The 13,068-nt window shown below is 39.3% G+C and overlaps 3 protein-coding genes and 1 long non-coding RNA gene across 6 annotated transcripts; 2 read left to right on the top strand and 2 right to left on the bottom strand.

The window, feature by feature from the left end:
- Positions 1-3,706: 3,706 nt before the first annotated feature.
- Positions 3,707-5,849, bottom strand: LOC103511831 (leukocyte surface antigen CD53-like). The gene is made up of 5 exons (XM_026825478.1): positions 5,835-5,849; positions 5,370-5,558; positions 4,752-4,922; positions 4,525-4,661; positions 3,707-3,938 (listed from the first exon to the last, which is right to left on the bottom strand). The coding sequence occupies exons 1-5, from the start codon at positions 5,847-5,849 to the stop codon at positions 3,707-3,709; spliced, it is 744 nt and encodes a 247-aa protein (XP_026681279.1).
- On the top strand, positions 5,797-11,553 carry LOC103511832 (alpha-ketoglutarate-dependent dioxygenase alkB homolog 4). Of its 3 annotated transcripts, XM_017445136.2 has the most exons (6): positions 6,388-6,582; positions 6,834-7,032; positions 7,824-8,042; positions 8,574-8,711; positions 10,212-10,344; positions 10,961-11,553. In XM_017445136.2, the coding sequence occupies exons 2-6, from the start codon at positions 6,937-6,939 to the stop codon at positions 11,296-11,298; spliced, it is 924 nt and encodes a 307-aa protein (XP_017300625.1). In that variant the 5' UTR covers positions 6,388-6,582; positions 6,834-6,936; the 3' UTR covers positions 11,299-11,553. The 3 variants fall into 3 exon arrangements, with proteins under 3 accessions (XP_008474798.1, XP_017300625.1, XP_008474796.1); XM_008476576.3 differs by lacking the exons at positions 6,388-6,582; positions 6,834-7,032 and adding an exon at positions 5,797-5,943; XM_008476574.3 differs by lacking the exon at positions 6,834-7,032 and having other exon boundaries at positions 6,388-6,789.
- Positions 8,713-9,889, top strand: LOC113468511. Its single transcript, XR_003392243.1, has 2 exons — positions 8,713-8,780; positions 9,104-9,889. It is a non-coding gene; the product is annotated as an uncharacterized LOC113468511 (long non-coding RNA).
- A 762-nt stretch (positions 11,554-12,315) lies between the features above and the next one.
- Positions 12,316-12,944, bottom strand: LOC113468515 (tetraspanin-11-like). The gene is made up of 3 exons (XM_026825477.1): positions 12,817-12,944; positions 12,380-12,550; positions 12,316-12,339 (listed from the first exon to the last, which is right to left on the bottom strand). Exons 1-3 carry the CDS (start codon positions 12,886-12,888, stop codon positions 12,316-12,318), a joined length of 267 nt encoding a protein of 88 aa, XP_026681278.1. The 5' UTR covers positions 12,889-12,944.
- Between the last annotated feature and the right edge of the window lie 124 nt (positions 12,945-13,068).

Below are 13,068 nucleotides of genomic sequence, written 5' to 3'. Positions count from 1 at the left end.
GATTGCATTTTCATTGATAAAATTATTCCTACCAATGCAGAACTTACTGTAGGTAATGTTGAGAACCAAGAACCTATTTTATTCAAAAACATGCTCTCTAGAGTGGGCTATTATAGTATACATATCAAGTTGATGTAAAGCCCAAATCAATCACCCTAGTTTGGGCTGCTTGAGAGGCTGACGAAAAATGCTGACCCCGTCTGTGCACAGAAAAAGGAGAAGAAAAAGAAGATTGCTACTTAGCTGTTGTAAAAGTGAATGAAAGTTCTTACAAACAATTTTTAGGGAATTTGCTGTTAAACAAACATCCAAAATGGGTTATATTTCATACTGTATCCCAGTAATTCTTCCAGTAAACAGAAGCTAGCTTCAAAGGTAGTGCACCTGCCTTGTAAGCACTAGGTCATGGGTTCAATTCCTACTTAGGGTGAAACTTTATCCTAAAGAGAAAATTTGGTGCCTAAAGAGGAACCAACTTAGGCTTAAAAAAGATTGGAGATATCCTAAAGAGTCTTATAACCTAAGAGTTTTAGACAATAAATAAAAAAATAGGTAGTTGGCTTTCATCTATCATGTTTTCTTTCTCTCTTTGATTTCAGGATAATAAGGCCTCTGTTGTTACCATTCTCTTTATCTAACAACTCATCAAGGTTAATGCTCGAGGCATTCTCTACCACCCAACATTGGAGTTTCATTAAACTTACTGTAGGTAATGTTGAGAACCAAGAACCTATTTTATTCAAAAACATGCTCTCTAGAGTGGGCTATTATAGTATACATATCAAGTTGATGTAAAGCCCAAATCAATCACCCTAGTTTGGGCTGCTTGAGAGGCTGACGAAAAATGCTGACCCCGTCTGTGCACAGAAAAAGGAGAAGAAAAAGAAGATTGCTACTTAGCTTTGGGCTGCTTGAGAGGCTGACGAAAAATGCTGACCCCGTCTGTGCACAGAAAAAGGAGAAGAAAAAGAAGATTGCTACTTAGCTGTTGTAAAAGTGAATGAAAGTTCTTACAAACAATTTTTAGGGAATTTGCTGTTAAACAAACATCCAAAATGGGTTATATTAACTTACTGTAGGTAATGTTGAGAACCAAGAACCTATTTTATTCAAAAACATGCTCTCTAGAGTGGGCTATTATAGTATACATATCAAATGATAGTTGATGTAAAGCCCAAATCAATCACCCTAGTTTGGGCTGCTTGAGAGGCTGACAAAAAATGCTGACCCCGTCTGTGCACAGGAAAAGGAGAAGAAAAAGAAGATTGATAGTTGATGTAAAGCCCAAATCAATCACTCTAGTTTGGGCTGCTTGAGAGGCTGACAAAAAATGCTGACCCTGTCTGTGCACAGGAAAAGGAGAAGAAAAAGAAGATTGATAGTTGATGTAAAAGTGAATGAAAGTTCTTATAAACAATTTTTAGGGAATTTGCTGTTAAACAAACATCCAAAATGGGTTACATCCAAAATGGGTTATATTTCATACTGTATCCCAGTAATTCTTCCAGTAAACAGAAGCTACCTTCAAAGGTAGTGCACCTGCCTTGTAAGCACTAGGTCATAGGTTCAATTCCTACTTAGGGTGAAACTTTATCCTAAAGAGAAAATTTGGTGCCTAAAGAGGGACCAACTTGGGCTTAAAACAGATTGGAGATATCCTAAAGAGTCTTATAACCTAAGAGTTTTAGACCATAAATAAAAAAAAAAAAAAAAAAAAGGTAGTTGGCTTTCATCTATCATGTTTTCTTTCTCTCTTTGATTTCAGAATGATAAGGCCACTGTTGTTACCATTCTCTTTATCTAACAACTCATCAAGGTTAATGCTCAAAGCATTCTCTACCACCCAACATTGGAGTTCCATTAAGATCAAATTCTACACTCTCCTGTGTACCAGCACACCAGGTAAGTGACTTGATCACTATGAGACCAAGATGAGATAAACAGGACTGTGCAATAAGAACCAAATTGGGCTTCAAACAGATTGAAGAGCATAGAGCTTTTTGATCTCATTTCTATGTGGTAAGTTACTGATTCCCTTAATTGTTACTTCCCTCTCCCTGCTTGATGCTTTAAGGTCTCTACTCCACTCTATTTTGACCCTCCTCCAAACTTTTAAATGGACTGCATGATTAAATAAAATAGAACAAAGTGTTGGCTAATTAATAGGTACTTGTGCAGAAGTCACGTCCGTGGAATATTGCTACCAAAGGAACTGGCACAATCAAGCAGTGACCAGTGTTATTATTATTATAGGGTTAGGTTAAACACAAGAAAGAGTTTTCACAAATAGAGCAGTGATTAGTGTTATTATAGGGTTAGGTTAAATACAAAAAGGAGCTTTTCTTTTCCATGGACATGACTTCTGCATAATTACCCAATTTCCACAATAATGCCACACTTACATGGTCTATAATTATGCAGATTGCCTAGAAATGTTATCTCAATAGAAGGGATGTACCTTTAAGTATGTACTCATACATAGGTGGGAGTAAGAAATCTTGGCTGACCATCATCATCGGAAAAAATAAATACAACCAATATGTGTTTGCATCTGAAACCAAGTACCTACCGAACAAATCTCCCAGAGTCTTACACAGACGTCTCTCTAGTCCTTGTTGCCTCTAGCTATATTGGTCTCAGAAAAGGTACTAGTATAGTTGCTTAGGTAGATTAGGTACATGCAAAGTGGTAATTTAATGTTTACAAGGTTATTTCAATTGACAGAGAAAATACTTTACCTTAATTGAAGAGGATGAATGCGCTTCTAACCCAGAGTTTGAATAATCCACAAGAAGTCGAATAAAACTGTGTTAAAATCAACAGGAAAACGTTATCTATTTGGAATAAAATGCATAAAAAGTACGGAACTTTGCGCGAAACTTTGGATTTGAAAGTTCAACAACAAATGATTTTTTTTATTTTTTTGTTGATTATTTTTTGACTGATAACAGCGCTCCCTGTCCGGAAATATTCACAACATCCAGGAGGTTTGAAGAGTGGAGTTTTGAAATGCGTCTTGAAAAAAGTGGAGCCGATAAAACTTTGCAGGGCTGCCCAAAATGTGGGACTGTGGTGATTTTGATGTATTTCAATAACAAATAATTTTATTAATGAGTGAAAGGTAAATTTGAATGGTACATAAATGGCGCCAAAAAATGTCGATACGACTTGTTGCCCCATTTGCCAATGCGTTGAGCCGACACTGATTTAATTTGGCTTCACTTTACACATTTTGTAGTGGTTTAGTATCTACCTCTCCTTTACCTCCTTGTTGAAAAGTGAAAAGGCGAAGAAACTTTTTTCCTACTAGGCCATTTTACCTGTGTCTTTCCAATATTTACCTACAATATCATTGCTGGCTTCCGTTTATTTGACAGATGAGAGATAAACAAAGGTGTTTTCCCAAGTAGATTCTCTCCCAGGAAACGAAATTTCCCCATTTTCTCCATCCTATTTTTTTTTTTCTTTTTTTCCCCCTTGAAATTTTATTATTTCTCCCTCATAGCTTGTTGTTTTCCATCTGATTCTCTCGCACGAAGGTCTCAAAATTTCCCGCGCTGCGTGTCTGTAGGAGATGGTTGCGAAATTCCCAATTGTTACTTACTCCCTTCCTCGTTATTTTTCCCTCCTATCTTCTTATTTTCCCCCTAACTCGTTATTTTTCCCTCCTTACTCCTTATTTCCCCCCTAACTCGTTATTTTCCCCTCATAGTTTGTTATTTTCCATCTGGTTGTCTCGCACGAAGGTCTCAAAATTTCCCGCGCTGCGTGTTTGAAGGAGATGGTTGCGAAATTCCCACTTGAGTTTTTCCCGTTCGGATTTCTGCAGTCGGATCAGCTTGCCCAGGGAGCACGCGAATATGATGCCTAGAAGCTGGGAACAGGCAGTTGAGATTGCAGTCGGATCAGCTTGCCCAGGGAGCACGCGAATATGATGCCTAGAAGCTGGGAACAGGCAGTTGAGATGAAAATTAATTTATATAGGTATTGTTGTTGCAAATTTATGCGTCACTTGTAAACTGATAGTCTGACGAAAAATGTCGACCCCGTCTAAACAAGTGAAAAGGCGAAGAAACTTTTTTCCTACTAGGCCATTTTACCTGTGTCTTTCCAATATTTATCTACAATATCATTGCTGGCTTCCAGGGCAGGACAAATGGTAGAAATTCTTAATTTATTTTCCGTGTGCGTGAAATAATTTCCATATAATCTTTTATGATCTAAATGTGAACAATAAAATTAAAATCTCAAAAGGACTGCCCAAAATAGAACCCAGGGGTGACCAACCTGTATCACAGCCACAGCCAGGGCCGTCAGGAGCATCGCCCGTCCACTGGACCGCATCAGATTGTCCAACTTAATTTGGCTTCACTTTACACATTTTGTAGTGGTTTAGTATCTACCTCTCCTTTACCTCCTTGTTGAAAAAGTAAACAAAAATTCAAATAATCAAATTTCAAAAAAATTAAAAAATGATATTTTGTGATAAGGGGATTGTCCAACTTATCCAAACAACCGTTCGGCCAAACTCGGGCACACTCGTAATGCCCCTGGCGGAGAACGGGCGCACCACAACACGAGTTGGGATACGTGATGACGTCACTAGAGTTCTGGAGAATGTACTGCCAATCTGCAGAGCTTTGAACGCCGCAACAAGACAACTGTAGGGAACATAAGAGAGAAAGAGTAAGTGATGACGTCACTAGAGTTTGTGATGGATTTCTGTCTGATAAGCAACAAAAGAAGATTACCTGAGATTGTAATGTGTCCACAGCTTGCATGGCCACTGGGTCTCTAGGATAGACTTTTAGAGCGCGGGACATACTATGGGATAGTATGTCCCGGATTTCCGTCTGATAAACCAGGCCGGTGAGCGAAATTGAAAGTTCGAACATGAAAATGATCCCGAGCACAAAGCTGAACTGGAAAAAGACAAAGGTTCAAAACAAGGAAGGTCTCATTGTCAGTGGAATGTGAATCGAAAAGAAATTTGATAATAGACTCTTGAGTGGAAGGTAACTACTAGGTGAGTTTAACGCCGGAGTCATGTTCTACCACCTAACCCTTGGAGATCCATTATTAGGTGGTCGATTTCTCAAATAACTGAGGTTAAAATTCCATGCTTCGGCTAGGATCGAAATCACGCCCTCCTGTTTACCAGGTCTCATTGCGTTCGCGCGAAATAATCGAAATTTCCAGTTTTACGATTGGTTTCATCCCGTCCAGCCTAGTTACCTTGAAGGGTAACGCTTCTGCCATGTAAGCGCTAGGTCGCGGATTCTGAGGTGTTATTGTCGCTTTCGAGACGTCTCAGTTACACTTCACGCTATCAGACTCCTTAGAAAATGTTAATCAAATTCAATACTTACACTCAGTATCATACACACGCTCTCCTTAAGGACTCCTACGATTCCCATGAACGCTATGGTAGCCACCAACACTCCCACCATAACTAGAAAAGTAGGCGGGGCCAAGTTCTGTGCCTGAGTGAAATGGGCGTGGTCAGAGTAAATGCCAAGCACGGAGATACCCGAATAGATGAGCACGATGCCTGTACCCTGGAAATATATGTAGAAATAGTATTCAATTCAAATGTTGCCATAAATTCAAATGTCGCCAAACTATTATGTGTAAATGCCAAGCACGGAGATACCCGAATAGATGAGCACGATGCCCGTACCCTGGAAATATATGTAGAAATAGTATTCAATTCAAATGTAGAAATAGTATTCAATTCAAATGTTGCCATAAATTCAAATGTCACCAAACTATTCTGTGCTTCTTCTTCTTCTTCTTTTTGTATTGGGAAGGTGACTTTTTCTACACTGTCCAACCTTGTCAACTATCATGGATCGGTCACACTTTTGTGGCTGCAAGGGTGTCCGAACATGCATCAAATGTGAGCAGGAATTTGGCTATGAGAACAAGAACATTGTGGAATTTGTAAGTATAATAATAATAATAAGGTTGAGTGTTTGAGAGATGTAACTGTAACTGCTAAGGTCTAACTGTCCTGCAAGCAAAGAGAGGATAGGAGAAAGCCAGCCATTCCAAGAACAAACCCTATCTGTGCAGGAAAAAATCTGCCACAGGTGGAAATAAAATTCACAACCTTGCATTTAAAAGGCAGATGTGCTACAGGTTAGGGTGTTAAATGCTATAGCAAAAGTACATAGTGGAATATTGAGAAGAATTCCTAAAAAAAAAAAAAAAAATGGCCCAATCACATAGGTATTATGGGCATGGGCAAACTAAATCTAAACTTCTCAAGTTATGTTGTGTCAACTCCTCCCAGTCATTCAGCCCCCATCTGTTGCATAGTCTCTTCATCTCATTGATCCTTTTTTTTATTGTTATTATTTTTTAACAAATTCCAGACAGTCTTCAAATGTCCTTCCTTTCAATATGTCCGTCAGCATTCCGAATTTCTTCCTTCCTCTCGATCTCGTTCCTTCAATTCTTCCTTCAATTCTTCCTTGTTGAAAAAGTAAACAAAAATTCAAATTTCAAAAAAATAAAAAATGATATTTCGTGATAAGGGGATTTAACTGATTTAAGGCAAGTTTCTGGAGGCTGGAGGTGATAAGACAGCTAAAGATTGATCCATAACCTAGGAAAGTGCTTAATCCAATAGTTTGTATTGGGAAGGTGACTTTTTCTACACTGTCCATTTGTCCAACCTTGTCAACTATCATGGATCGGTCAAACTTTTGTGGCTGCAAGGGTGTTCGAACATGCATCAAATGTGAGCAGGAATTTGGCTATGAGAACAAGAACATTGTGGAATTTGTAAGTATAATAATGATAAGGTTGGGGTGTTTGAGAGATGTAACATAAGACAGCTAAAGATTGATCCATAACCTAGGAAAGTGCTTAATCCAATAGTTTGTATTGGGAAGGTGACTTTTTCTACACTGTCCAACCTTGTCAACTATCATGGATCGGTCAAACTTTTGTGGCTGCAAGGGTGTCCGAACATGCATCAAATGTGAGCAGGAATTTGGCTATGAGAATAAGAACATTGTGGAATTTGTAAGTATAATAATATTATGGTTTGGGTGTTTGAGAGATGTAACTGCTAAGGTCTAATTGTCCTGCAAGCAAAGAGAGGATAGGAGAAAGCCAGCCATTCCAAGAACAAACCCTATCTGTGCAGGAAAAAATCTGCCACAGGTGGGAATAATTGCATTTACAAGGCAGATGTGCTACAGGTTAGGGTGTTAAATGCTATAGCAAAAGTACATGGTCGAATATTAAGAAGAATTCCTAAAAAAAAAAAATGCCCCAATCACATTATGGGCAAACTAAATCTAAACTTCTCAAGTTAAAACTGAAACTCAGTTTGTACTTTGAGTTATTTTCCATTCTATTTTTTATTCTCACTCACTCACTCCAATGGCGTATTAGGGATATGTGAATCCTGTGCTGACCAGACTGCCTGCCTCCAAATAATTCTTATGTTGTGTCAACTCCTCCCAGTCATTCAGCCCCCATCTGTTGCATAGTCTCTTCATCTCATTGATCATTTTTTTATTGTTGTTATTATTTTTAAACAATTTTCCAGACAGAAGAAACATATATATACTGCCCTCACTGTAACAAAGCTTGGCAAGGCTCCGATCTCTATGCCTACCAATCACATCCTAACCACAGTGGAAAGAGTTTTGATATCGGTGGTGTTTATATCAAAGAAGATTTCCTGACTTCTCAAGTTATGTTGTGTCAACTCCTCCCAGTCATTCAGCCCCCATCTGTTGCATAGTCTCTTCATCTCATTGATCCTTTTTTTTTATTGTTGGTATTATTTTTTAACAAATTTCCAGACAAAAGAAACATATGTGTACTGCCCTCACTGTAACAAAGCTTGGCAAGGCTCCGATCTCTATGCCTACCAATCACATCCTAACCACAGTGGAAAGAGTTTTGATATTGGTGGTGTTTATATCAAAGAAGATTTCCTCTCCGAAGCTGAAACAGAAGATGTGATGAAACAGCTTGATGATCTGCCATGGGATAAATCACAGAGTGGAAGAAGAAAACAGGTAATTAGGCTGCTTACTGTAGGTAAATAAATAAATATGTCTGGCTGGAGGATGTTAAACAGGGAGTAGACCAGCTTAGTCTGGCTGGGGGACTTTAAACAGAAAGTATACCAGCCTGAATTTCCCTTGCTAAAGAAATAGCAAAGGTTGAGTGGGAAGGGCATCCACTCATAAAATTTCTAGCCAAAACCAAATGTCAGCCCTAGAGTGATTGCTCTAGGGCTGACAAAAAATGCTGACCCCGTCTAAACATGGGAAAAGGAGAAGATTTGCAAAGAAGACAGTTAGAGAAGATTAAAAAAATAAACCTTTTTAACCTGATAATATAATATATTATATGCATCAGGGTTATTAGTACCATTCCAATCTTATTATCCATTTTACATTCTGATGATCTGCCATGGGATAAATCACAGAGTGGAAGAAGAAAACAGGTAATTAGGCTGCTTACTGTAGGTAAATAAATAAATATGTCTGTCTGGGAGATGTTATAGTACCATTCCAATCTTATTATCCATTTTACATTCACAGAACTTTGGACCCAAGTGCAACTTCAAGAAACAGAAAATCAAGCTGGGGGATTTTCAAGGATTCCCAGCTTGTACAAAATTTATTCAGGACAGATTTCACCAGGAAGATGTGCTGAGCCATTTTCAAACCATAGAACAGGTTAGTGAGAAAGAATTGTGACGGTTAACCTGATCGGAGATTCTGTGCTCACTCTGACATATTACAATGGTAAGCTTTCCTCTTTATTATTTTCGTTATCTCTGTGGTTTAATGGTTTTGGATTAAGTCCTTTACTAATTTTATGATTTTATTGAAGTGAAGATCTCAAATGGACATATTTTATTTGGATCAAACCTTATAACTAATTTTTGGGCCATTTTTAGCGGACCTATTGCAAATTGAATTTTTAATTAAAAAACGGAATTTACACAATTATGTAGGACCTTTTTTTAGAATTGGTTTATTTCTGTAACTTCTCTTTTGTAAGTTATTAGGCCAGTTAACCCAGAAATTTATAATGAAGTTGAATTTCTTTATGTTTGTCTTTACAGGGGACAGCAACAAATACAACTTGAACTCTCCCTGCTTTTCCTACCAGAAAAAATACCCCAACCAAAAATCTACAATCGTCAACGATTTATCTCTCAACGAAAAATCCACCGATTCAATCGCCAACGAAACGCTTTCCAGTGTTGTCATACGCATTCCAATGCCGGCCCGTTCGCTCCTAGTCCTCTGGGGGGAGGCGAGGTATGAATGGCAACACTGCGTGCTACGGAGCGATGTGATTGGTCGACGCGTGTGTATTGCGTATAGAGAATTCACGGCGCCCTATGTGAATAATGAGGCCACGGCCAGTGTGTTTGAGAAGGCCAAGTGTTTCTTTTGAGAACTGCTGCTTCTTTTGAGGGGGCCAAAACGTCCTACTAGGGGACGTTAAGCAGAGAGTAGACTAGCGTCTGGCACTATAAACAGGGAGGAGAACAGCTAACTCTAACCAGCCAAGCTATCTGGCAGTTTTCAAAGGGTTCTCTCTGCTTTTAAAGAACAAGCACAAGTCCTCACGATTTTTGACTGCGGTTCAAGATGAGCCAATGAAACATAGCTAGAGACTATCACCCTGGTGTATGGCAGAAAAAAAGGTATCCTTTCTTTATTCTGTCATCACAATTCGGGTACAGCTGAAGCCACTACAACAACAACAACTGCTGTTTCTTTTGAGAAGCTGGTCTTGACGGATGTTTCCAGAAGTTTTAAGATCAGTCCCCAACTCCTCAGTTCAGCCACACTACGTGAGCTCACGTGACGTGATAGTAGTGTGGCTATCCTGAACGAAATTACCTACAGTATTATGGGAAAACTTTGAACTACATCTTTAGAGGGCCCGGGCCCCGTTTTTACTGAGCATCCACCCCCTCTCTCCTTTTATTATGTCACTGTTCGGATTCTTGCCCCGTTACGCCAGGCTCAAAAAGTTATGAGATCTCCCCAAAAAATATCACTTCGTGGGATAAAACAGTCCCGCCTTAATGAAATCCTGTATATGTCCTTATTATTATATATTTTTTACTGTTTTAAGTGGCAGGGTTCTCCTGAAGGAACTCTTCCACCCAAGCACTTAACTAAATGACAAATTTTACAATTACTTTCATCCTCCAGTGTACCTTAGAATACAACAGTGAGAATGGATCCTCAATAGACAACCACATTGATGATTGCTGGATTTGGGGAGAAAGAATTGTGACGGTTAACCTGATTGGAGATTCTGTCCTCACTCTGACATATTACAATGGTAAGCTTTCCTCTTTATTATTTTCATTATCTTTGTGGTTTAATGGTTTTGGATTAAGTCCTTTACTGATTTTATGGAAGTGGAGATCTCAAATGGACGTATTTTATTTGGATCAAACCTTATAACTAATTTTTGGGCCATTTTTAGCGGGCCTATTGCAAATTGAATTTTTTAATTTAAATAACGGAATTTACACAATTATGTGGGACCTTTTTTTTAGAATTGGTTTATTTCTGTAACTTCTCTTTTGTAAGTTATTAGGCCAGTTTCACTCTGACATATTACAATGGTAAGCTTTCCTCTTTATTATTTTCATTATCTTTGTGGTTTAATGGTTTTGGATTAAGTCCTTTACTAATTTTATGATTTTATGGAAGTGAAGATCTCAAATGGACGTATTTTATTTGGATCAAACCTTATAACTAATTTTTGGGCCATTTTTAGCGGACCTATTGCAAATTGAATTTTTAATTAAAAAAACGGAATTTACACAATTTTATGTAGGATCTTTTTTTTAGAATTGGTTTATTTCTGTAACTTCTCTTTTGTAAGTTATTAGGCCAGTAAACCCAGAAATTTATAATGATGTTGAATTTCTTCATGTTTGTCTTTACAGGGGACAGCAACAAATACAACTTGAACTCTCCCTGCTTTTCCTACCAGAAAAAATACCCCGACCAAAAGTCTACAATCGTCAACGATTTATCTCTCAACGAAAAATCCACCGATTCAATCGTCAACGAAACGCTTTCCAGTGTTGTCATACGCATTCCAATGCCGGCCCGTTCGCTCCTAGTCCTCTGGGGGGAGGCGAGGTATGAATGGCAACACTGCGTGCTGCGGAGCGATGTGATTGGTCGACGCGTGTGTATTGCGTATAGAGAATTCACGGCGCCCTATATGAATAATGAGGCCACGGCGAGCGTGTTTGAGAAGGCCAAGTGTTTCTTTTGAGAACTGCTGCTTCTTTTAAGTTACTTCTTTTGAGGGGGCCAAAACGTCTTAGTAGGGGACGTTAAACAGAGAGTAGACTAGCGTCTGGCTGTGGGACTATAAACAGGGAGGAGAACAGTTAACTCTAACCAGCCTAGCTATCTGGCAGTTTTCAAAGGGTTCTCTCTGCTTTTAAAGAACAAGCACACGTTCTCACGATTTTTGACTGCGGTTCAAGATGAGCCAATGAAACATGGCTAGAGACCATCACCCCGGTGTATGGCAGAAAAAAAGGTATCCTTTCTTTATTCTGTCATCACAATTCGGGTACAGCTGAAGCCAGTAGGGGACGTTAAACAGAGAGTAGACTAGCGTCTGGCTGTGGGACTATAAACAGGGAGGAGAACAGCTAACTCTAACCAGCCTAGCTATCTGGCAGTTTTCAAAGGGTTCTCTTTGCTTTTAAAGAACAAGCACACGTTCTCACGATTTTTGACTGCGGTTCAAGATGAGCCAATGAAACATAGCTAGAGACTATCACCCTGGTGTATGGCAGAAAAAAAGGTATCCTTTCTTTATTCTGTCATCACAATTCGGGTATAGCTGAAGCCACTACAACAACAACAACAACTGCTGTTTCTTTTGAGAAGCTGGTCTTGACGGATGTTTCCAGAAGTTTTAAGATCAGTCCCCAACTCTTCAGTTCAGCCACACTACGTGAGCTCACGTGATGTGATAGTAGTGTGGCTATCCTGAACGAAATTACCTACAATATTATGGGAAAACTTTGAACTGCATCCATAGTAGTGTGGCTATCCTGAACGAAATTACCTACAATATTGTGGGAAAACTTTGAACTGCATCTTTTTGACTCCCCATGAGATCACGTGATGTGACGAGATGATTGCTGATCGTGTGTTTTTACTACTGTTGATATGGAGCTTCACAAAGTTACTGTGTAGTGTGGCTATCCTGAACGAAATTACCTACAATATTGTGGGAAAACTTTGAACTGCATCTTTTTGACTCCCCATGAGATCACGTGACGTGACGTGATGATTGCTGATCGTGTGTTTTTACTACTGTTGATATGGAGCTTCACAAAGCTGTCCAACTTATCCAAACAACCGTTCGGCCAAACTCGGGCACACTCGTAATGCCCCTGGCGGAGAACGGGCGCACCACAACACGAGTTAGGATACGTGATGACGTCACTAGAGTTCTGGAGAATGAACTGCCAATCTGCAGAGCTTTGAACACCGCAACAAGACAACTGTAGGAAACATGAAAGAGAAAGAGTAAGTGATTACGTCACAAGAGTTCGTGATAGTAAAGTTTGTGTCGTCATTGAATACTTGGATGGATTGTGTGATTGGTGTGCCCTCAGAGGTAGAGGAGTTGTGGAGAATGTACTGCCAGTCTGCCGAGCTTTGAACGCCACAACAAGACAAAACTGTAGGAAACACAAGAGAGAGTAAGTGATTACGTCACTAGAGTTTGTGATGGATTTCTGTCTGATAAGCAACAAAAGAAGATTACCTGATATTGTAGTGTGTCCACAGCTTGCATGGCTACCGGGTCTCTAGGATAGACTTGTAGAGCGCGGGACATACTATGGGATAGTATGTCCCGGATTTCCGTCTGATAAACCAGGCCGGTGAGCGAAATTGACAAATTTTATGACATGACTTGGACTCGAACCACCAACCTCCAGATCCAAAGTCCAACGCGTTAACAACTGCACCACTGAGGTTGGTACCAGTGCCTAAGTAATCAGACGGCTAAACCAGC

Source organism: Diaphorina citri, unplaced genomic scaffold (assembly GCF_000475195.1).
Source record: "Diaphorina citri unplaced genomic scaffold, Diaci psyllid genome assembly version 1.1 scaffold757, whole genome shotgun sequence".
Classification (NCBI taxonomy): Eukaryota; Metazoa; Arthropoda; class Insecta; order Hemiptera; family Psyllidae; genus Diaphorina; species Diaphorina citri.
This window is presented reverse-complemented; position numbering and strand designations above follow the sequence as displayed.

What these genes read in the sequence shown, in the direction of transcription:
- LOC103511832 (XM_008476576.3), top strand. Translation starts at nt 5,848, where the DNA reads ATGGATCGGTCACACTTTTGTGGCTGCAAGGGTGTCCGAACATGCATC. An exon ending in ACAAGAACATTGTGGAATTT is followed by an intron (nt 5,944 to 7,823) that starts GTAAGTATAATA and finishes ACAAATTTCCAG; the next exon opens with ACAAAAGAAACATATGTGTA. An exon ending in ATTTTCAAACCATAGAACAG is followed by an intron (nt 8,712 to 10,211) that starts GTTAGTGAGAAA and finishes TTCATCCTCCAG; the next exon opens with TGTACCTTAGAATACAACAG.
- LOC113468515 (XM_026825477.1), bottom strand. Translation starts at nt 12,888, where the DNA reads ATGTCCCGCGCTCTACAAGTCTATCCTAGAGACCCGGTAGCCATGCAA. An exon ending in TGGACACACTACAATATCAG is followed by an intron (nt 12,551 to 12,816) that starts GTAATCTTCTTT and finishes TGTTTCCTACAG; the next exon opens with TTGTCTTGTTGCGGTGTTCA. An exon ending in TGGATAAGTTGGACAGCTTT is followed by an intron (nt 12,340 to 12,379) that starts GTGAAGCTCCAT and finishes ACACACGATCAG; the next exon opens with CAATCATCACGTCACGTCAC.
- LOC103511831 (XM_026825478.1), bottom strand. An exon ending in TGGACACATTACAATCTCAG is followed by an intron (nt 4,662 to 4,751) that starts GTAATCTTCTTT and finishes TGTTCCCTACAG; the next exon opens with TTGTCTTGTTGCGGCGTTCA. An exon ending in TACGAGTGTGCCCGAGTTTG is followed by an intron (nt 3,939 to 4,524) that starts GCCGAACGGTTG and finishes CCCAGCTTCTAG; the next exon opens with GCATCATATTCGCGTGCTCC.